At 43.1% G+C, this 23,423-nt stretch overlaps 1 protein-coding gene across 1 annotated transcript in view; it reads right to left on the bottom strand.

Moving 5' to 3' along the window:
- Nucleotides 1–23,423, bottom strand: part of rngtt (RNA guanylyltransferase and 5'-phosphatase) — a 159,430-nt gene that overhangs the window by 112,829 nt on the left and 23,178 nt on the right. Inside the window, 2 exon segments of the mRNA XM_029677151.2 lie at nucleotides 2,074–2,145; nucleotides 4,985–5,120. Coding sequence (XP_029533011.2) covers nucleotides 2,074–2,145; nucleotides 4,985–5,120 — 208 coding nt within the window.

Raw genomic sequence — 23,423 nt, 5'->3', positions numbered from 1 at the left:
CTCATCAGTCTATTCTTGTTCTGAAAAAGGCTATTCCATGCGAGATATTGCCAAGAAACTGAAGATCTTGTACAACACAGTGTTCTACTCCCTTCACAGAACAGCGCAGACTGGCTCTAACCAGAATAGAAAGAGGAGAAACAGATGCCTCACAAGTCCTCAACTGGCAGCTTCATTAAATAGTACTCGCAAAACACCAGCCTCAAAGTCAACAGTGAAGACGTGACCCCGGGATGCTGGCCTTCAAGGCAGAGTTGCAAAGAAAAAGTCACCACAGACTGGCCAATAAAAATAAAAAGATGGGCAAAAGAACAGACGCTGGACAGAGGAACTCTGCCTAGAAGGCCAGCATCCCGGAGTCGTCTCTTCACTGTTGACATTGAGACTGGTGTTTTGCGGGTACTATTTAATGAAGCTGCCAGTTGAGGACTTGTGAGCCTTTTAACATGATAAACTTGGATTAGCTAACACAACGTGCCATTGGAACACAGGAGTGATGATTGCTGATAAATGTAGATATTCCATTAACAATCTGCCATTTCCAGCTATAATAGTCATTTACAACATTAACAATGTCTACACTATTTCTGATCATAATTTTTTTTTTTTTTTAATGGGGGATTTTTTTGTTGTTGCTTTTCTTGCAAAAACAAGGACATTTCTAAGTGACCCCAAACGTTTGAACGGTAGTGTGTGTGTGTGTGTGTAATATATACAATGTTGCCCAGCCCTAGGCATCAGCACTAGCTATAAGTTCATTAGACATCAGTAGGAACCAGTGGAGGCTGCTGAGTGAAGTACGGCTCACAATAATGCCTGGAACGGAGCAAATGTAATGGCATCAAACACATGGAAACCATGCGATTGATGAATTTGATACCATTCCAACTATTTCGCTCCATCCATTACCACAAGCCCGTCCTGCCCAATTAATGTGCCACCAACCTTCTGTTGTAGGAACACTATCTGCCACCACCTTGTTTTACTCGGGCTCTTAAAATAGCATACAGGACATTTCTCATGAGAAAAAAACAGCAGCAATCTCACAGCTCAGTGAAAATGAGTTCTGAGGATGAAGCCAGAGAATACATAATCAAGGTGCGTTCTGAATATTACCCTATATATTGCACTGCCCATAGGGCACTGGTCAAAAGTAGTGCACTTTGTAGGGTACAGGATGCCATTTAGGATGAAGTCTTACACTTCTTTACCAAATATTCTCAGAAAATTCATCTGTGGCAATTATCGCCCCCCCCGCAACTAATTAGCGGTAAATTGATAATAATTAGTTTCAGTTTAGAAGAAAATCAAGCTCAATGATCCTTAGCTGGGTGTATTCAGAAGTTGGTGCATACAACGCAACGGAACTTGCGAGATAGAAAAACAAATATGTAGTTTGCGGATGCAGTTAAGCATTCAGAAAGTCACAGGCCCGCCAAAACATAAAACAGGCTTGCGGTCAGAGGCCACTCAAACTGCTGTGAGGGAGATATATACACAAAATGGTTTTGCAAACTTGTTTAGCAATTTCAGAATGGCTGCTCAGTCCTCAGACCGTAGCACTTATGATAGTCTCAGACAGTGTCCTGGATCTTCATGATCAGGGTTTACTGAGCTTTGCTGACTGACCAGCGAGCCGAGAGGTCTGGGGGGGGGGCAGTCTGAGCTGCTCTCCTCTCCTGCTCTCCCCTCTCGGGTAGAACTAATCAGTCTGACATACAGACAGGCTGCTGTCTGCCACCATGAACAGTGGCAGGACTGACAATGGTGATAGCGAAATACTCTACAGTTTTCATCTCAGGGCTTCTCTCTCATGCCCAGCCCTGGTCTGATGATCTATTTATATTCTGTCCTTAACCAGGATCACCAGCGACTGACACTGTGGACTAGAGAGGGGACCAGAGCGAGGTCAAAACAGGGGGCAGAGTGGCTGCTAATGGGCCTGGTGGTTATGGGGGACTGACTGACCCTGGGCGTACTGACTGCAACCTGATAGGTCTGGCACCTCTTCAGGGATGTAGGGGAATTTCATGGGCAACAAGATCTCTGCTGAACGGGCATGGCACTACTCACGTTGAATTTGATGATGTCATAGATCAGGTAGCGCGGGACGGGCTGGCCGTTTACCTTGTCGATAATCATCTCCTGTGGAAACAAGAGACAGAGGGAGTGATGAGGACAGAGAAACCGAGAGGGAGAAAGACACCGAGAGACAGAGGCCGAGAAAGAGAGATGGGGGGTATAATGCTAAAACAGTGTACGGGAGACACATTCTAAGAGAAATAATTCTAAATTTGTGGTCCAATCAGACAGGGAGCGAGAGGAGCTGAGCATGCTGGAAAGTGCCCGTCAAACAATGGGGGGGGTTTAAACTGAGCGCTCTTAAAAAAGGGGCTGACTGTGTCTCCTGTGGGGCAGACTGCGGCACACATCAGAGATGAGTACCAGGGAGAGGAATGGGAAACGGCAGCAGAAATAGATTTACACATTCATCATTCAACATTGTGGAGTTGAGAATCAAGAACTTCAGAGCTGGTGAAAAGCCCAACTGACGCATGACTGGGTTTCACAGCCACGTTATGCAACTAGGTGTCTGCCAGTTGAGGACTTTGTGAGCCTTTTAAAATGATAAACTTGGATGAGCTAACACAACATGCCATTGGAACACAGGAGTGATGGTTGCTGATAATGGGCCTCTGTACACCTATGTAGATATTCCATTAAAAAAATAAAAATCAGCCATTTCCAGCTAAAATAGTCATTAACATTAACATTAACAATGTCTACACTGTATTTCTGTTCAATTTGATGTTATTTTAATGGAAGAAATATGTTTTTCTTTTAAAAACAAGGACATTTCTAAGTGACCCCAAACTTTTGAACGGTATAGAAGAGAGAGAACCAGAGAGAGCAATATATTTACACATTCATCATTCAACATTGTGGAGTTGAGAATCAGGTACTTCAGAGCTGGTGAGAAGCAAGAGAGAACGATAACGAGCGAGCGATAACGAGCGTGAACGAGCGAGAGAGCGCGAGTACGAGCGAAAGCGCGAGAACGAGCGAAAGCGCGAGAACGAGCGAGCGCGAGAACGAGCGATCTCAAGAATAAGCGAACGAGTGATAGTGCGAGAACGAGCGAGAATGAACGAGAGAATGCGAGAAAGAGAGAGAACAAAATATATTAATAATATCCCAATGAGTATCATATCGTAGGCTAAGCATCATACAGTACGCATCACCATTCTGACACATTACCTGTAGGAACATCAAGGGAACTACTGCTTTACAGCTAATATGGTACAATATCACTCCAGTTTTTGTCCTTTGAAGGGATCATACTCAAAATATTTACTCCATTGTGAGTGTACAAATAAAAGACAACACTGAGTGAATTGCTCTGGGGGATGAATATAGTTGTATCTCTGTGAGTTGACCTCTGTACATGCAGCAGTGCAGCACACTGAGGCAGTAACTGTTATGTATTGTGTGTGGGGGTGTATGAATAAGATAAAGTGACTAGCAGCAGAGCCACTACCACAGAAGAGCTTGTGATTGAATGTATGCAGCAACAGTTCCACAGGCAATATATCTGCAAACATGAAAATACATTTTAAGTCTCTGGGTAGAGTTCACTGAAAACAATGACATGAATTCCAAACACACAAGAGAAGCCTTGTGGCAGAGGCAGATTTTGTGTAAGTAGTAAGATTCTATGAAGAATCTATGGATGAAACTGAGCATAGCTGAGTCATGGTTCAGCCACAGGTTCTTTCTGGACATGGACTCTGTTAGCACCTGTCATCAAAAACACCACAATAACAAAAAGGACACCAAGAAGCCTTGACAGGCTAGACAGACTGTCACATCTGCAGAGTGGAGCTGCTTCAAAAGCCTGCTAATGTGTTCCCTGCACAAAAGGCCCAAGCAAAGAGACAACCCACCATCTCAATCAGTCACTGAATTACCGAAGATGCTTGAGAATAATATTGCTCAGAGCATGAAAGACACGTCCGTCTTAGAGAAAAGTGAAGATGGCTAAGCAAACTCACCTCTGTAACAAGCCCCCCCACATAATTGGGCTGCTGCACAGAAGACCAGGCATTGTACACCGACATGAAGCATAATGGCATCCAGCCTCTTCTCTCCCCAGTTCCGATTAGGGAGGGTGATAATGACTGGTGTCTTGTGCACCTGCTGCTTGGGGAGTGCTGGGACCTGGCTAAGTCCCAAATGGCACCCTATTCCCTGTATAGTGCACTACCTCTGACCAGGGCCAACAGGGAATATCACTATATTTGGAATGAACACCTTCTCTAGTACAAAAACTCCAGTAGCCCGGATTGGCCTGTTATTACACGGTGAAGACATGACAGCCACTAACAATTAGCCTCCTGGGAGGAAGGCATCTACGCAGTACAGTACAATACAGAGCAGGATAAAGGAGGATGAATCTATGGTATTTCTGGTATGATTTACAAACAGTGTTTCCCCTCCTGTCTTGTAAAAGTGGATGTGGTGGCGGACTGGGTGAAAGGCTCACTGCTCTCACTGTTCTCCTCTAGGCCTAGGTGTTGATAGGAGCCACAGGGTTCTCCTGGTGTGGAAGGAGGCTGACAACAGCTACTTTTTGCTGTCAGTCATGTGTAGGTGGAGCAGCAGGGCGATATGAGTAGGGGTATGGGGTCAGGCAGGGGACAACGGGCGGGAAGAATAAAGACAGTATGAATCACCATTCTGAGACTTTTTTTTATTTAACTAGGCAAGTCAGTTAAGAACAAATTCTTATTTACAATGATGGCCTAGGAACAGTGGGTTAAACTGCCTTGTTCAGGGGCAGAACGACAGATTTTTACCTTGTCAGCTCTGGGATTCGATCTAGCAATCTTTCGGTTATGCTCTAACCACTAGGCTAACCACTAGGCTACCTGCCACCCCATCACCTGGGGGAGAAGATAAAGGACACACAGAGTGAAGGACTTACCCCGTCAAGTAGTGTGTTGGCTAAGTGAACACGGAGGTCTTTCCGAAAAGGGAATTCTAGGTTGGCTATGTGGAACACCGAGTTGTCTCTGTCGATCATGTGCACCTCATTCTTCCCATTTATCAGCATCATATACCTGTGGAAAATAGAGCAAAGAAACCCTCTTTAACAAGTTTACTTAACATTTTTAAGTTAACAACTATTTACTAGTAAGTAGCAAACATTCAACAAACAAAGCAGAGGCAATATACATATTGAATGCTGTAAATTGATGGCAAAGTTTCACTCTAACTGGAATTGGCTTTTTACATGGATTAAAAACCAAGTCAGACAGCCATTTTATAGCAGACAAACAGCTGCATCTGGATTACTCCGAGCTGCAGATTCAACTGCATTTCTTACAGTTAAAAACAAAACCTTTGTTGGGTTAATGCTGCAATATATAACTTTTTGGCAACCCGACCAAATTCACAAAGAGTATGTGATGAGTCAAAAAAGTTTGTGCAAAAAGGGTCAATGCAGATAGTCCTGGTAGCTATTGGTTAAATATTTAAAGCGGCAATATTCAACTTTTTGGGTGACCCCAGCAAATTCACATAGAAAGGTGTTATAGATCTGTCACTCCTTGAAAGCAAGTCTAAGAAGCGGTAGATCAGTTCTATGTGCATATTTCTATGCTTCCAGTTATGTTTAGTTTTTGGGGTCTTTTACTTTCGGTTTTGTACACCACCTTCAAACAGCTGAAAATATATATTTTTAGTTATGGAAAATATATTTCACAGCAGTTTAGATGGTACAATACTTCTCTACACAACAACTGCTTGTTTTGTCACAAACTCAAATTAAGCGAACTATTATAATTTTTGCAACCAGGAAATGACAGCGCAATTTCTGAAACATTACAACTTTAATAGAGTATCTGGGGAACAACACGGAATCAAACTCCAAACTTACCTCAACCCCTACTTACAAAAACAGCCTCATTATATTCTAGTGCACGTAGACACTTCCAAACCAATTCTCTCCTCTATTGACAAAACTGAATGACAAAAAGAAATCACAGGCTCTGATATATTGTGATGTTATGTCCTAAAGCACCTCTGCTTCAATGCAAATGTGCCAGCCTCCAGTTAGACATGGCTCTATCTTCAAATAGCACAATGTGCTGCTACATTCACAGGCAGTGGCGAGGCGAGTTGTTTCACTGATAGAGGAAGTTTTGGCACTAATCCCGAATTAGTTCCTCGGGCATTTGCAGGTGAGATACAAGACTTAGTTTGCATTAAGAAATACACTGCACTTAGTTTGCATTAAGAAATACACTGCACCATCATTGGCCTCAGGAAGACCACATAAGCTTGCAATACAAACACAGTCCTTCACCATTTTATCAAGATACTGTGGATGCATATTCATGTTTTTATTCTGAGAAAATTTGAGAAAGCTCTTTGACTGCATCTACACTACAGGACTAGAGGCAAGGACATACACCACTGATCCAGCCATTCAGGAGGAGTGGTGTCCTTATCTCGCTCCTTCTCTTTGGCCTTGCAGATTCTTGAACAGTACTTTTTCAATGCCACAATAGGGGACACACACACACCGGTCCTCATTCAAATCACCACAGTGCCACACCAGATAATCCTACTGCTTTGAACTTTGTTTAATTAGAATATCCTCAAGAAAGAGAGGCGTGAAAGACAGGACATTGCAGTGTATCTCTGGGTTTTTTAAGAAGCTGCTAAGCAAATATGATAGGACCCAGGCTCTCTTGCTCCAGTCTACATATTTAAATGGGTGATGGTAGAGGAGACTCGCGAGAGAGATGTGGAATGTGGTGGTGAAGAGGAAGACCAACTTATGTTGCTAGCAGTCTGTCACACCTCTGTCTGATTACTGTCTGATCCCTCCATCACACCAACCAGATAGAGGGATGAAGTGGAGGATACAAAGCTTTACTTGAATTACATACCTGCAAACATCAGCTTTTACACTCAGACAAACTCTTACTTTTAAAAAGGGTGGACAGTGAGTCACTTACTCACCGTCTCCGACAGGATGTCTGTTTGGTAACAGTGGTGGTGGAGACCAATTAGAAGTTTGTGATGACAAAGGGGACTTGGGATGGACGTACAGTATGTTAAGGATGGGACAACCCCTATGATACCCGTGGTATCACCCATAGCATAGACACACAGAGGATGGAAGAGTCCACAGACACTAAGGTGGGGGTATCTGGGTGAAAGATACAGAGGCAGTGGAGGGGGATAAAGTCTGAGTGCTCTAGTTCAGTGTTTCCTAGCTCCAGTCCTCAAGTACCCCCCAACAGCACACATTTTTGTTGCAGCCCCAGACAAAAACATCTGATTTAAATTGTCAAGGGCTTAGTGATTAATTGACAAGTAGAATCAGGTGTGCTTGTCCGGGACCACAACAAAAAGATGTACCGTTGGGGGTACTGGAAGACTGGAGTTGGAAAGACCTGCTCTTGTTGAGTCTAGAGCATGGCCCTCCAACCCTGTTCCTGGAGAGCTAACCTCCTGTGGGTTTTCGCTCCAACCCCAGTTGGAAATAACCTCGTTCAGCTTATCAACCAGCTAATTATTAGATTCAGGTGTGCTAGACTAGGGTTGAAGCGAAAACCTACAGGATGGTGGCTCTCCAGGAACGGAGTTTGGCGAGTCCTGATCTAGAGGTATTGTCAAGATATGGGGCAACACGCTGGTGCGAACACAAAGCTCATCAAAATCTCATTCAGTTAGAGGTTTGAAATAGAAAAATGGCTACATGCACCAACAACCTCAGCAATCACAGATTGGATTCCATTTTATTGGGGGCATGGCAAAGAACAAAGAGCAAAGCGCAAACAAAAGCTGTCAAGCCAAATGCTCCTGTTTGGGTAATTTAATTGAAAAAAATACACAGTCAACAGGAAAACTTATGCTCTAAAATGAAACGGAATTAAAGTCAACAGCAGAACATGAAAATGCCTGATCTGATTCCAGGGGTATGGAGGTTCCCAAGGAGAGCTGAGGGGATATGATCAAACACGCACACACATTTCCTCTTACAATCAACACACACAAAAATCTGCTCGGCAATGATTACATGACAGAGTTGATGCTCCAGTTACATGCTTCCAGGAGGCCGACTGGCCGCCACTCTCTCTCTCTCCATCGGCAAATGCCAAGTATTGAGTGAAGCAAGATGTTTTAAATGAGCAACTCCGTATCATTTCCTGTTTTATTCCTAAAAAAGGTTAAGTATCCTAATCAACGCATCCTAAACCAGTGAGCAAATTAGCTCGCCTCCCCATTTCACCACTTTATGACATTAGTGCAATCATGCAATGCTAATGGCATCCGGCTTATTATGCAAACTACTAAATTAACACAAAATATGGGCCTGGCCTATTGGGTGGCGATGTGAACCCATTTTAAAATGCAGTGACAGATGAACAGCTCTCCGGGGGAGAGGAGACTGGTGGTGGTGACAGAGATACAGCTGAAGTCAGAAGTTTACATACACTTTGGTTGGAGTCATTAAAACTTGTTTTGTCAACCACTCTACAAGTTTCTTTTAACAAACTATAGTTTTGGCAAGTCAGTTTGGACATCTACTTTGTGCATGACACAAGTAAGTTTTCCAACAATTGTTTACAGACAGTGAAATAATCTGTATCACAATTCCAGTGAGTCAGAAGTTTACATACACTAAGTTGACAGTGCCTTTAAACAGCTTGGAAAATTCCAGAAAATGATCTCATGGTTTTAGAAGCTTCTGATAGGCTAATTGACATAATTTGAGTCAGTTGGAGGTGTACCTGTGGATGTATTTCAAGGCCTACCTTCAAACTTAGTGCCTCTTTGCTTGACATCATGGGAAAATCAAAAGAAATCAACCGAGACCTAAGAAGAAAAATTGTAGACATCCACAAGTCTGGTTCATCCTTGGGAGCAAATTCCAAATGCCTGAAGGTACCACGTTCATCGCTACAAACAAGTATATATACCATGGGACCACGCAGCTGTCATACCGCTCAGGAAGGAGATGTCAAGTCAAATCAAATGTATTTATATAGCCCTTCGTACATCAGCTGATATCTCAAAGTGCTCTACAGAAACCCAGCCTAAAACCCCAAACAGCAAGCAATGTAGGTGTAGAAGCACGTGATGTTTTCTGTCTCCGAGAGATGAGCGTACTTTGGTGCGAAAAGTGCAAAATCAATCCCATAAAAACAGCAAAGGACCTTGTGAAGATGCTGGAGGAAACTAGAGGTCGACCGATTATGACCTTCACAAGGTCCTTTGCTGTTTTTCTGGGATTGATTTTGCACTTTTCGCACCAAAGTACGCTCATATATATATACACACACACACACACACACACACACACACAGTGGGGCAAAAAAGTATTTAGTCAGCCACCAATTGTGCAAGTTCTCCCACTTAAAAACACGAGAGGCCTGTAATTTTCATCATAGGTACACTTCAACAATGACAGACAAAATGAAAAAAATTCTGAAAATCACATTGTATGATTTTTAATGAATTTATTTGCAAATTATGGTGGAAAATAAGTATTTGGTCAATAACAAAAGTTTCTCAATACTTTGTTATATACCCTTTGTTGGCAAAGATAGAGGTCAAACGTTTTCTGTAAGTCTTCACAAGGTTTTCACACACTGTTGCTGATATTTTGGCCCATTCCTCCATGCAGATCTCCTCTAGAGCAGTGATGTTTTGGGGCTGTTGCTGGGCAACACAGACTTTCAACTACCTTCAAAGATTTTCTATGGGGTTGAGATCTGGAGACTGGCTAGGCCACTCCAGGACCTTGAAATGCTTCTTACGAAGCCACTCCTTCGTTGCCCGGGCGGTGTGTTTGGGATCATTGTCATGCTGAAAGACCCAACCACGTTTCATCTTCAATGCCCTTGCTGATGGAAGGAGGTTTTCACTCAAAATCTCACGATACATGGCCCCATTCATTCTTTCCTTTACACAGATCACTCGTCCTGGTCCCTTTGCAGAAAAACAGCCCCAAAGCATGTTTCCACCCCCATGCTTCACAGTAGGTATGGCGTTCTTTGGATGCAACTCAGCATTCTTTGTCCTCCAAACACGACGAGTTGAGTTTTTACCAAAAAGTTATGTTTTGGTTTCATCTGACCATATGACATTCTCCCAATCTTCTTCTGGATCATCCAAATGCTCTCTAGCAAACTTCAGACGGGCCTGGACATGTACTGGCTTAAGCAGGGGGACACGTCTGGCACTGCAGGATTTGAGTCCCTGGCGATGTAGTGTGTTACTGATGGTAGGCTTTGTTACTTTGGTCCCAGCTCTCTGCAGGTGATTCACTAGGTCCCCCCGTGTGGTTCTGGAATTTTTGCTCACCGTTCTTGTGATCATTTTGACCCCACGGGGTGAGATCTTGCGTGGAGCCCCAGATCGAGGGAGATTATCAGTGGTCTTGTATGTCTTCCATTTCCTAATATTTGCTCCCACAGTTGATTTCTTCTAACCAAGCTGCTTACCTATTGCAGATTCAGTCTTCCCAGCCTGGTGCAGGTCTACAATTTCGTTTCTGGTGTCCTTTGACAGCTCTTTGGTCTTGGCCATAGTGGAGTTTGGAGTGTGACTGTTTGAGGTTGTGGACAGGTGCCTTTTATACTGATAACAAGTTCAAACAGGTGCCATTAATACAGGTAACGAGTGGACGACAGAGGAGCCTCTTAAAGAAGAAGTTACAGGTCTGTGAGAGCCAGAAATCTTGCTTGTTTGTAGGTGACCAAATATTTATTTTCCACCATAATTTACAAATAAATTCATTAAAAATCCTACAATGTGATTTTCTGAATTTTTTTCTAATTTTGTCTGTCATAGTTGAAGTGTACCTATGATGAAAATTACAGGCCTCTCTCACTCAAGTGGGAGAACTTGCACAATTGGTGGCTGACTAAATACTTTTTCCCCCCGCTGTATATCCAGAGTAAAACGAGTCCTATATCGACATAACCTGAAAGGCCGCTCAGCAACAAAGAAGTCACTGCTCACAAACAGTCATAAAAAAGCCAGATTACGGTTTACAACTGCACATGGGTACAAAGATCTTACTTTTTGGAGAATAGTCCTCTGGTCTGATGAAACAAAAATAGAACTGTTTGGCCATAATAACCATCGTTATGTTTAGAGGAAAAAGGGGGAGGCTTGCAAGCTGAATATCACCATCCCAACCGTGAAGCACGGGGGTGGCAGCATCATGTTGTGGGGGTGCTTTGCTGCAGGAGGGACTGGTGCACTTCACAAAATACATGTCATCATGAGGGAGGAAAATTATGTGGACATATTGAAGCAACATCTCAAGAAATCAGTCAGGAAGTTAAAGCTTGGTCGCAAATGGATCTTCCAAATGGACAACGACCCCAAACATACATCCAAAGTTGTGGCAAAATGGCTTAAGGACAACAAAGTCAAGGTATTGGAGTGGCCATCACAAAGCCCTGACCTCAATCCTATAGAACATTTGTGGGCATAACTGAAAAAGCGTGTGCGAGCAAGGAGGCCTACAAACCTGACTCAGTTACACCAGCTGTCAGGAGGAATGGGCCAAAATTCACCCAACATTTGACCCAAGTTAAACAATTTAAAAGGTAATGCTCCCAAATACTAATTGAGTGCATGTAAACTTCTGACAAACTGGGAATGTGATGAAAGAAATAAAAGCTGAAATAAATCACTCTACTATTATTCTGCCATTTCACATTCTTAAAATAAAGTAGTGATCCTAACTGACCTAAGACAGAATTGTTACTAAAATGAAATGTCAGGAATAGTGAAAACTGACTTTAAATGTATTTGGCTAAGGTGTATGTAAACTTCCAACTTCAAATGTAGATGGCAGATCACTTGGTAGTTCCAAATGCAAATGCACTACATTTCCACAGCGTGAGCAGCAGTAAGAAGACCTGCAGGTGGGGGAAAAAACAGATTACAAATTAATTAATTTGCCATCTATACCAGCTTGTTCAGAGATCTCCGGAAGGCATCCAGGTCCCCGAGAAGTGGGGTACAATGGCTGTCCCCCAAATGGCACTCTATACCTTAGAGTGCATTACTTTAGACCAGCACCCAGGGGTACATTTGGGACTCAAACAATATGAGGCAGGCCCTGAGAGAGAACTCCTGTTAAAGAACCTCTCAGCCAATGAGAAACTAGCATGCACTCTCATAGCAAATCAAGACCCCTAAAACTGACTTGTTTCGGTCTTTCACGCTTGACCTGTAACAGGATTACGTATAAGGTCAACAACGTGCTGCCAGAGTAAAAGGCATCTAATCTTCCAGCTACAATGACAGTGCAGGTCTACAAAGTAGGGCCATAAAAACTGTTGGACCTAATTATTATAAAGACAAAAAGGTGTGACAGTGCAGGTCTGCTGGAGCTATACTAGTGCATAGAGAGGATGTTGGTTTGAGTTCCTCATCCCTGTGAGTGAAGAGTGGTGAGCCACACCTGCCTTGCAGTCCTCTGCTCCTGTAGACTCTGTTCTGGAAGAATCAATGCCTGCATCTACTCTGCTGACAAAGTCTCAGGAGTCTGGACAACAGCCTCTTTGGTATCCCATAATACACATTCAGGCAAACTGTCAGACACCGACACACACTTTAAAAGATGTTTAGTGTTTAGTGTCGTGGCATTGTTGGCATGCATTAAAAAGAAAGTTGAGTTTTCCCCACCAAGACGTACATTATAGAAATCACTAAAGAGTCTGGTTCCTCCCTAGGTTCCTGCCTTTCTATCCACCGTGTCCCTACATCTGCATTGCTTGCTGTTTGGGGTTTTAGGCTGGGTTTCTGTAAGGCACGTTGTGACATCTGCTGATGTAAAAAGGGCTTTATAAATACATTTGCTTGATACTGACATCAGGGCATAAAATTAAAAACGCCTGCCACCCGCCAAATGCGGAGGGAAAAAAATGTTTACTTCACCAGCCACGTAAGCGGGTGGTCAATTTGCAGGGCTCTACAGCGCGACCATGACAGTCACATTTGCAAATAAAAATGGTCAAACGTCAAGTATGAGCACATGTGCGAGTTGTGATTTCCAGCAGAAAAATGCTGCAGTAGCTATCTTCAAAGGTTCTGCCATTTTGTTTCATAGCTGCTAATCGCACAAAGAAATATTCATATATCCCACCTCACACAGCAGCACTGCCAGAGTTAACTGCTTATAGATTCATTTTTGGAAGCACTGCACACAGGTGTAAACATTTGTCTAATTTACTCAGTCTACAGTGAGTCTTTGTCCTCTTGTTTTTTGGCTATTTACATTGTTTTGTTCACAAGCTTGGTTGTTTTTCAATGTTACTTAAGAACAAATTCTCAATTACAATGACGGCCTACACCGGCCAAACACGGACAACGCTGGGCCAATTGTGCAGGGCCCTATGGGACTACCAATTAGGGCCGGTTGTGATACAGCCTGGATTCGAACCAGGGTCTCTCTAATGATGCTTCTTACATTGAGATTAGAGGTCGACCGATTAATTAGGGCCGATTTCAAGTTTTCATAACAATCGGAAATCAGGATTTTTGGGCGCCGATTTTGCCGATTAAAAAAATAACAAAAACATTTATACCTTTATTTAACTAGGCAAGTCGGTTAAGAACACATTCTCATTTTCAATGACGGCCTAGGAACGGTGGGTTAACTGCCTTGTTCAGGGGCATAACGACAGATTTTCACCTTGTCAGCTCGGGGGATTCAATCTTGCAACCTTACAGTTAACTAATCCAACGCTGTAACCACCGGTCTCTCATTGCACTCCACGAGGAGCCTGCCTGTTACGCGAATGCAGTAGAAGCCAAGGTAAGTTGCTAGCTAGCATTAAACTTCTTTTATAAAAAACAATTAATCATAATCACTAGTTATAACTACACATGGTTGATGATATTACTTGTTTATCTAGCGTGTCCTGCGTTGCATATAATCGAATCAACCCTGGGGGATGATTTAACAAAAGCGCATTTGCGAAAAAAGCACAATCGTTGGAAGACTGTACCTAACCATAAACACCCATGCCTTTCTTAAACTCAATACACAGAAGTATTTATTTTTAAACCTGCATATTTAGCTAAAAGAAATCCAGGTTAGCAGGCAATATTAACCAGGTGAAATTGTGTCATTTCTCTTGCGTTCATTGCACACAGAGTCAGGGTATATGCAACAGTTTGGGCAGCCTGGCTCATTGCGAACTAATTTTCCAGAATTTTACGTAATTATGACATAACATTGAAGGTTGTGCAATGTAACAAGAATATTTACACTTTGGGATCCCACCTGCTAGAAAAAATATGAAAAGTATTTCACTGAAATAAATGTTTTGTTTTCGAAATTATAGTTTCCAGATTCGACCATATTAATAACCAAAGGCTCATATTTCTGTGTGTTATTATGTTATAATTAAGTCTATGATTTGATAGAGCAGTCTGACTGAGCGGTGGTAGGCAGCAGCAGGCTCGTAAGCATTCATTCGAACAGCACTTTCGTGCATTTTCCCAGCAGCTCTTCGCAAGCACAGCGCTGTTTATGACTTCGAGCCGATCAGCCTAATGGCTGGTGTAACTGATGTGAAATGGCGAGCTAGTTAGCTAGGTGTGCGCTAATAGCTTTTCAAACATTACCCGCTCTGAGACATGGAGTAGTTATTCCCCTTGCTCTGCAAGGTGGAGCGATGGGTAACGCTGCTTCGAGTGTGGCTGTTGTTAATGTGTTCCTGGTTCAAGCCCAGGTAGAGGCGAGGAGAGGGACGGAAGCTATACTGTTACACTGGCAATATCCAATAGTAAAAGGTATATGAAATACAAATGGTATAGAGAGAAATAGTCCTATAAATACTATATTAACTACAACCTAAAACATCTTTCCTTGGAATATTGAAGTCTCGTGTTAAAAGGAACCACCAACTTTCATATGTTCTCAATGTTCTGAGCAAGGAACTCAAACGTTAGCTTTTTTTTTTACATGGCACATATTGCACTTTTACTTCTCCAACACTTTGCTTTTGCATTATTTATACCAAATTGAACATGTTTCATTATTTATTTAAAACTAAATACATTTTATTGATGTATTAAGTTAAAATAAGTGTTCATTCAGTATTGTTGTAATTGTCATTATTACAAGTTTTTTTTTAAATGTTAAAGTCCGATTAATCGGTATCGGCTTTTTTGATCTTTCAATAATCTGTATCGGCGTTGAAAAATCATGTTCGGTCGACCTCTAATTGAGATGCAGTGCCTTAGACCGCTGCGCCACTCGGGAGCTGAAGAGACGGCGTCTACTTGGTTTCCACTAGAGAGCACAGCCAAAGTCAAAATTGTCTATATCGTAAAAAAAAATCATGAAGTCTTAAGGTTAGGGTTAAGCATAATGTTAGCAGTGTGGATAAGGTTAGGTATAAAATAACATTTTAAGATGATACATTTTAGAAATAGACTAGGTTAATTTTTTTAAACCTTTATTTAACTAGGCAAGTCTGTTTAGAACAAATTCTTATTTTCAGTGACGGCCTAGGAACAGTGGGTTAACTGCCTTGTTCATAGGGCAGAACGACAGAATCTTGCAACCTTTCAGTTATTAGTTCAACGCTCTGACCACTAGGCTACTGGACTTTGTGGCTGTGATAACTAGTGATGACTGTCTACTAGTAAGAAGTCAGATCCAAAATCTCACACACACACCTCCCGCCTTTAGAGGGGCAGCTTTTTACTCGGGTCACAAAATGAAATGGAGCAATAATTCACATTACTTCTTACTAATACCTTTCTTGTTTTAGAAACAATACTAGGGTAGCCTAGTGGTTAGAGCGTTGGACTAGTAACTGGAAGGTTGCAAGTTCAAACCCCCGAGCTGACAAGGTACAAATCTGTCGTTCTGCCCCTGAACAAGGCAGTTAACCCACTGTTCCTAGGCCGTCATTGAAAATAAGAATTTGTTCTTAACTGACTTGCCTGGTTAAATAAAGGTAAATAAAAATAAAGCACGGTCATCCATTTGTTTGGGGTGGATTTTGACTGATATAATCTGAGTGTCTGGTCTATTTTTTTTATTTTTATAAATCTACTAAACCTGCCAGTGGTTGGTGAACCAAAAAGTTAATTTTAAGCCCGGGCGCACATGATGTAGGCTATAGACCTTCTCTTTCACACATAATTTACAAATGCGAACAACCAGTCTAGGTAAACGGACTGCTTTTGGAACACTGTCGGGGCCAGACGTATAATCTCATTCTAATCATTACATTGAAATGGTTCCAGGTGTGCCCTGGAAAGTGGAGCTGTAATAGTCCTCCACATCTCTACTTCACTGGAGGGGATCAATACTGGGCAGTGAGAATGACCCAGGTCTCTAGGGCTGTATCCTAAATGGCCTTACTTCCTAAATAGTGCACTACTTTTGGGGAAAATTATGCCATTTCAAATCTAATTTTATTTGTCACAGACATATTTAGCTGATGTTATTGCGGGTGTAGCGAAATGCTTGTGTTCCTAGCTCCAACAGTACAGTAGTATCTAACAAGTATCTCCATCGTTTTGTTGAGGGAGAGGTTATTTTTCTGGTACCACTCCGCCAGGGCCTTCACCTCCTCCCTGTAGGTGCTCATCATTGTTGGTAATCAGGAATACGACTGTTGTGTCGTCTGCAAACTTGACTGAGTTGGAGCCGTGGGTATATCCACAGTCGTGGTTATATCCACAGTAAAATGAGTCCTATATCGACATAACCTGAAAGGTCGCTCAGCAAGGAAGAAGTTACTGCTCAAAAACCGTCATAAAAAAAGCCAGACTACGGTTTGCAACTGCACATGGGGACAATGTCCTCTGGTCTGATGAAACAAAAATAGAACTGTTTAGCCATAATGACCATCGTTATGTTTGGAGGAAAAAGGGGGATGCTTGCAAGCCGAAGAACACCATCCCAACCGTGAGGCATGGGGATGGCAGCATCATGTTGTGGGGGTGCTTTGCTGCAGGAGGGACTGGTGAACTTCACAAAATAGATGGCATCATGAGGGAGGAAAATTAAGTGGATATTTTGAAGAAACATCAAGACATCAGTCAGGAAGTTAAAGCTTGGTCACAAATAGGTCTTCCAAATGGACAATGACGCCAAGCATACTTCCAAAGTTATTGCAAAATGGCTGAAGGACAATAAAGTCAAGGTATTGGAGTGGCCATCGCAAAGCCCTGACCTCAATCCTATAGAAAATGTGTGGGTGGAACTGAAAAAGCATGTGCGAGCAAAGAGGCCTACAAACCTGGCTCAGTTACACCAGCTCTGTCAGGAGGAATGCGCCAAAATTCACCCAACTTATTGTGGGAAGCTTGTGGAAGGCTACCCGAAAGATTTTACCCAAGTTATACAATTTAAAGGCAATGCTACCAAATACTAATTGAGTGTATTTAAACCACTGACCCACTGGGAATGTGATGAAAGAAATAACATGTGAAGTAAATCATTCTCTCTACTATTATTCTGCCATTTCACATTCTTAAAATAAAGTGGTGATCCTAACTGACCTAAGACAGGGAATGTTTAGGATTAAATGTCAGGAATTGTGAAAAACTGACTTTAAATGTATTTGGCTAAGGTGTATGTAAACTTCCGTCTTCAACTGTATTACTGTTGTCCAGATGGGGTAGGGCAGTGTGTACATTTTTGCAAATGTATTCAAAATACCTTATTTACATAAGTATTCAGACCCTTTGCTATGAGACTCGAAATTGAGCTCAGGTGCATCCTGTTCCCATTGATCATCCCTGAGATGTATCTACAACTTGGAGTCCAGCTGTGGTAAATTCAATTGATTGGACATGACACCCACAGAGGGGAAAAAAACATTTATTGCAGGGCCAAAGTGGTCCACCTGCCATCTAAATTGGCCAGTTAGCCATGTCTCTGCTGTCACTCTCTGAAGGGCCCTTCCTCATCAGTCAAGGATAAGCCACCCCCCACCACCACTCTCTCTCTCTCCCTCTTTCAGGCCATCATAATGACACTGTATACCCGGTGCCAAACTATCATGGATCCCCAAAATGGGGATCCACTACAAATTCAAAATGACCTATTATCCATACTGGCAGAACTCCCTCTCCACCTGCAGCCCCAGTCCTCCAGTGAGGTTATAAAAGGCAGTTTTTCTCCCTTGTCTATTTCTCCAGCGCTTTGATCCTAATGATGCACAAACGGCCATTGTTTCGGCTGAGGCCTGAGCGACAGCAGCCCCCCCCCTCCCCCGGTGATCCTCAGATCAGACCAAGCAGCTTTGCAACATCAATAGGTGAGCAGCAGAGTCTACTGGCAGACAAGGCATAGCTGCTATTTACAGCTGCTATTCTGTGAGAAATACAGGTGCTCCTCTTACACAGCCACAGCCAGGCGTTGGTCTTAAGCATAGATTGCAATGTTGCGCAAACCATACGCTTGGGCCAGCCCAATGCGAATATCAACTCTTGGTACATTTGATGCGTATTCTAATTCCAATCCATATGTTAAATGTGGTTACATTTATGCTACCTACCCTTTAAACTACTTCAGGAGACCACTTTTGAGGTCTGAAAAGTCATTTTTTGTGCAGATATCCTTTAATTCAAGTGTGCACCAGCAAGAGACTTGGCTAGCAGTGTTTTTGTAGCGCAAGTTAGATTTACTAAACAAATCACTGGATTGATATCATTCAGCCAGGTAGGCAGACTACTTTCTACTGTAGTTTTTATTTCACCTTTATTTAACCAGGTAAGCAAGTTGAGAACAAGTTCTCATTTACAATTGCGACCTGGCCAAGATAAAGCAAAGCAGTTCGACACATACAACGACACAGAGTTACACATGGAGTAAAACAAACATACAGTCAATAATACAGTAAAAAAAACAAGTCTATATACAATGTGAGCGAATTAGGTGAGAAGGGAGGTAAAGGCAAAAAAGGCCATGGTGGCAAAGTAAATACAATATAGCAAGTAAAACACTGGAATGGTAGTATTGCAATGGAAGAATGTGCAAAGTAGAAATAAAAATAATGGGGTGCAAAGGAGCAAAATAAATAAATAAATTAAATACAGTTAGGAAAGAGGTAGTTGTTTGGGCTAAATTATAGGTGGGCTATGTACAGGTGCAGTAATCTGTAAGATGCTCTGACAGTTGGTGTTTAAAGCTAGTGAGGGAGATAAGTGTTTCAATTTAAGAGATTTTTGTAGTTCGTTCCAGTCATTGGCAGCAGAGAACTGGAAGGAGAGGCGGCCAAAGAAAGAATTGGTTTTGGGGGTGACTAGAGAGATATACCTGCTGGAGCGTGTGCTACAGGTGGGAGATGCTATGGTGACCAGCGAGCTGAGATAAGGGGGACTTTACCTAGCAGGGTCTTGTAGATGACATGGAGCCAGTGGGTTTGGCGACGAGTATGAAGCGAGGGCCAGCCAACGAGAGCGTACAGGTCGCAATGGTGGGTAGTATATGGGGCTTTGGTGACAAAACGGATAGCACTGTGATAGACTGCATCCAATTTGTTGAGTAGGGTATTGGAGGCTATTTTGTAAATGACATCGCCAAAGTCGAGGATTGGTAGGATGGTCAATTTTACAAGGGTATGTTTGGCAGCATGAGTGAAGGATGCTTTGTTGCGAAATAGGAAGCCAATTCTAGATTTGACTTTGGATTGGAGATGTTTGATATGGGTCTGGAAGGAGAGTTTACAGTCTAACCAGACACCTAAGTATTTGTAGTTGTCCACGTATTCTAAGTCAGAGCCGTCCAGAGTAGTGATGTTGGACAGGCGGGTAGGTGCAGGTAGCGATCGGTTGAAGAGCATGCATTTAGTTTTACTTGTATTTAAGAGCAATTGGAGGCCACGGAAGGAGAGTTGTATGGCATTGAAGCTTGCCTGGAGGGTTGTTAACACAGTGTCCAAAGAAGGGCCGGAAGTATACAGAATGGTGTCGTCTGCGTAGAGGTGGATCAGAGACTCACCAGCAGCAAGAGCAACATCATTGATGTATACAGAGAAGAGAGTCGGTCCAAGAATTGAACCCTGTGGCACCCCCATAGAGACTGCCAGAGGTCCGGACAGCAGACCCTCCGATTTGACACACTGAACTCTATCAGAGAAGTAGTTGGTGAACCAGGCGAGGCAATCATTTGAGAAACCAAGGCTGTCGAGTCTGCCGATAAGGATGTGGTGGTTGACAGAGTCGAAAGCCTTGGCCAGATCAATGAATACGGCTGCACAGTAATGTTTCTTATCGATGGCGGTTAAGATATCGTTTAGGACCTTGAGCGTGGCTGAGGTGCACCCATGACCAGCTCTGAAACCAGATTGCATAGCAGAGAAGGTATGGTGAGATTCGAAATGGTCGGTAATCTGTTTGTTGACTTGGCTTTCGAAGACCTTAGAAAGGCATGGTAGGATAGATATAGGTCTGTAGCAGTTTGGGTCAAGAGTGTCCCCCCCTTTGAAGAGGGGGATGACCGCAGCTGCTTTCCAGTCTTTGGGAATCTCAGATGACAAGAAAGAGAGGTTGAACAGGCTAGTAATAGGGGTGGCAACAATTTCGGCAGATAATTTTAGAAAGAAAGGGTCCAGATTGTCTAGCCCGGCTGATTTGTAGGGGTCCAGATTTTTCAGCTCTTTCAGAACTTCAGCTGAATGGATTTGGGAGAAGGAGAAATGGGGAAGGCTTGGGCGAGTTGCTGTTGGGGGTGCAGTGCTGTTGACCGGGGTAGGAGTTGCCAGGTGGAAAGCATGGCCAGCCGTGAAAAATGCTTATTGAAATTCTCAATTATGGTGGATTTATCAGTGGTGACAGTGTTTCCTATCTTCAGTGCAGTGGGCAGCTGGGAGGAGGTGTTCTTATTCTCCATGGACTTTACAGTGTCCCAGAACTTTTTAGAGTTAGTGTTGCAGGAAGCAAATTTCTGCTTGAAAAAGCTAGCCTTGGCTTTTCTAACTGCCTGTGTATAACGGTTTCTAGCTTCCCTGAACAGCTGCATATCACGGGGCTGTTCGATGCTAATGCAGAACGCCATAGGATGTTTTTGTGTTGGTTAAGGGCAGTCAGGTCTGGGGAGAACCAAGGGCTATATCTGTTCCTGGTTCTAATTTTCTTGAATGGGGCATGTTTATTTAAGATTGTTAGGAAGGCATTTTTAAAAATATCCAGGCATCCTCTACTGACGGGATGAGATCAATATCCTTCCAGGACACCCCGGCCAGGTCGATTAGAAAGGCCTGCTCGCTGAAGTGTTTCAGGGAGCGTTTTACAGTGATGAGTGGAGGTCGTTTGACCGCTGACCCATTACGGATGCAGGCAATGAGGCAGTGATCGCTGAGATCTTGGTTGAAGACAGCAGAGGTGTATTTAGAGGGGAAGTTGGTTAGGATGATATCTATGAGGGTGCCCGTGTTTAAGGCTTTGGGGGGTACCTGGTAGGTTCATTGATAATTTGTGTGAGATTGAGGGCATCAAGTTTAGATTGTAGGATGGCTGGGGTGTTAAGCATGTTCCAGTTTAGGTCGCCTAGCAGCACGAGCTCTGAAGATAGATGGGGGCAATCAGTTCACATATGGTGTCCAGAGCACAGCTGGGAGCAGAGGGTGGTCTATAGCAGGCGGCAACGGTGAGAGACTTGTTTTTAGAGAGGTGGATTTTTAAAAGTAGAAGTTCAAATTGTTTGGGTACAGACCTGGATAGTAGGACAGAACTCTGCAGGCTATCTTTGCAGTAGATTGCAACACCGCCCCTTTAGCAGTTCTATCTTGTCTGAAAATGTTGTAGTTTGGAATTAAAATTTCTGAATTTTTGGTGGTCTTCCTAAGCCAGGATTCAGACACAGCTAGAACATCCGGGTTGGCAGAGTGTGCTAAAGCAGTGAAAAGAACAAACTTAGGAGGAGGCTTCTAATGTTAACATGCATGAAACCAAGGCTATTACGGTTACAGAAGTCATCAAAAGAGAGCGCCTGGGGAATAGGAGTGGAGCTAGGCACTGCAGGGCCTGGATTCACCTCTACATCGCCAGAGGAACATAGGAGGAGAAGAATAAGGGTACGGCTAAAAGCAATAAGAATTGGTCGTCTAGAACGTCTGGAACAGAGAGTAAAAGGAGGTTTCTGGGGCGATAAAATAGCATCAAGGTATAATGTACAGACAAAGGTATGGTAGGATGTGAGTACAGTGGAGGTAAACCTAGGTATTGAGTGATGAAGAGAGAGATATTGTCTCTAGAAACATTGAAACCAGGAGATGTCATTGCATGTGTGGGTGGTGGAAATAATAAGTTGGATAAGGTATAGTGAGCAGGACTAGAGGCTCTGCAGTGAAATAAGCCAATAAACACTAACCAGAACAGCAATGGACAAGACATATTGACATTAAGGAGAGGCATCCTTAGTCGAGTGATCAAAAGGGTCCAGGGAGTGGAGAGGTTGGTTTGGGGGTCACGGCGATTTAGACAGCTAGCCAGGACATCGGTAGCAAGCTAGCATAGGATGGAGGTCTGTTGTTAGCCACCTCTTGCGTTCCGTCAGTAGATTAGTGGAGTTCCGTGTTGTAGAGGGGATTAGTCCAAATCACACAACAACAAAAAAATAAAAACAATAGATATAGTTATAGAGGCCCAAGAAGAAACATGTTAATAATAAAAATAAATAAATTGTCCGATTGTCTATTCTGAGAGCATCCGGTAAGACAGCTAACGGTTAGCAGGCCGCAGATGGGCATTCAGGTAACGTCGCGACGGAGGAGCCAGCCGGATCTCCTTCGGGTAGATAACGTCGGCAGTCCAGTTGTGAGGGCCCGGAGGGGCTCCGTGTAGGCAGTAAAACGGGTCCGGATAGGTGACTGCAGCCCAGGAGTGATTGACGGAGCTCAGGAGTGGTTGACGGAGCTCGCTAGCTCCGGAGTAATTGATGTTTGCTCCGGAATCGACGAAAGCAGATAGACACACGGATAGCAGCCAGCTAGCTGTGAGATCCGGGAGTGAATGTCCAGAGAGCAGTTGAAATCCAGGGACATGGAGAGAAAAAAAAAATCGGTCCGGTATGTTCCGTTCCGAGCCGCGCTGCGCCGTACAAAACTGGCGATAGATTTTCGAGTTAAAGGATAGCTAATGACCACAAACCGTGGTTAGCTGAATACGAACGAGTTGCCAGTAAAGAAGCTAACTAGCTTCTGGCTAGCTTCTTGGAGGATTGCAGATTTGATTGCAGATTTGAGGTAAATAATACGTATTTATACATATCAATTGGTGAGGCAGGTTGCAGGAGAGTGTATTGAAGATGAGTTGATGGAAAATAAAAATAAAATGTATGTGAAAAAAAAGTTGTAAATATATATATATACACGACAAGACGAGGACAAAAGACGTCTGAACTGCTA

Source organism: Oncorhynchus nerka, linkage group LG13 (genome assembly GCF_034236695.1).
Source record: "Oncorhynchus nerka isolate Pitt River linkage group LG13, Oner_Uvic_2.0, whole genome shotgun sequence".
In the NCBI taxonomy this organism is placed as follows: Eukaryota; Metazoa; Chordata; class Actinopteri; order Salmoniformes; family Salmonidae; genus Oncorhynchus; species Oncorhynchus nerka.
Note: the sequence above shows the minus strand (reverse complement) of the source record. Positions and strands in the feature narration are given on the sequence as shown.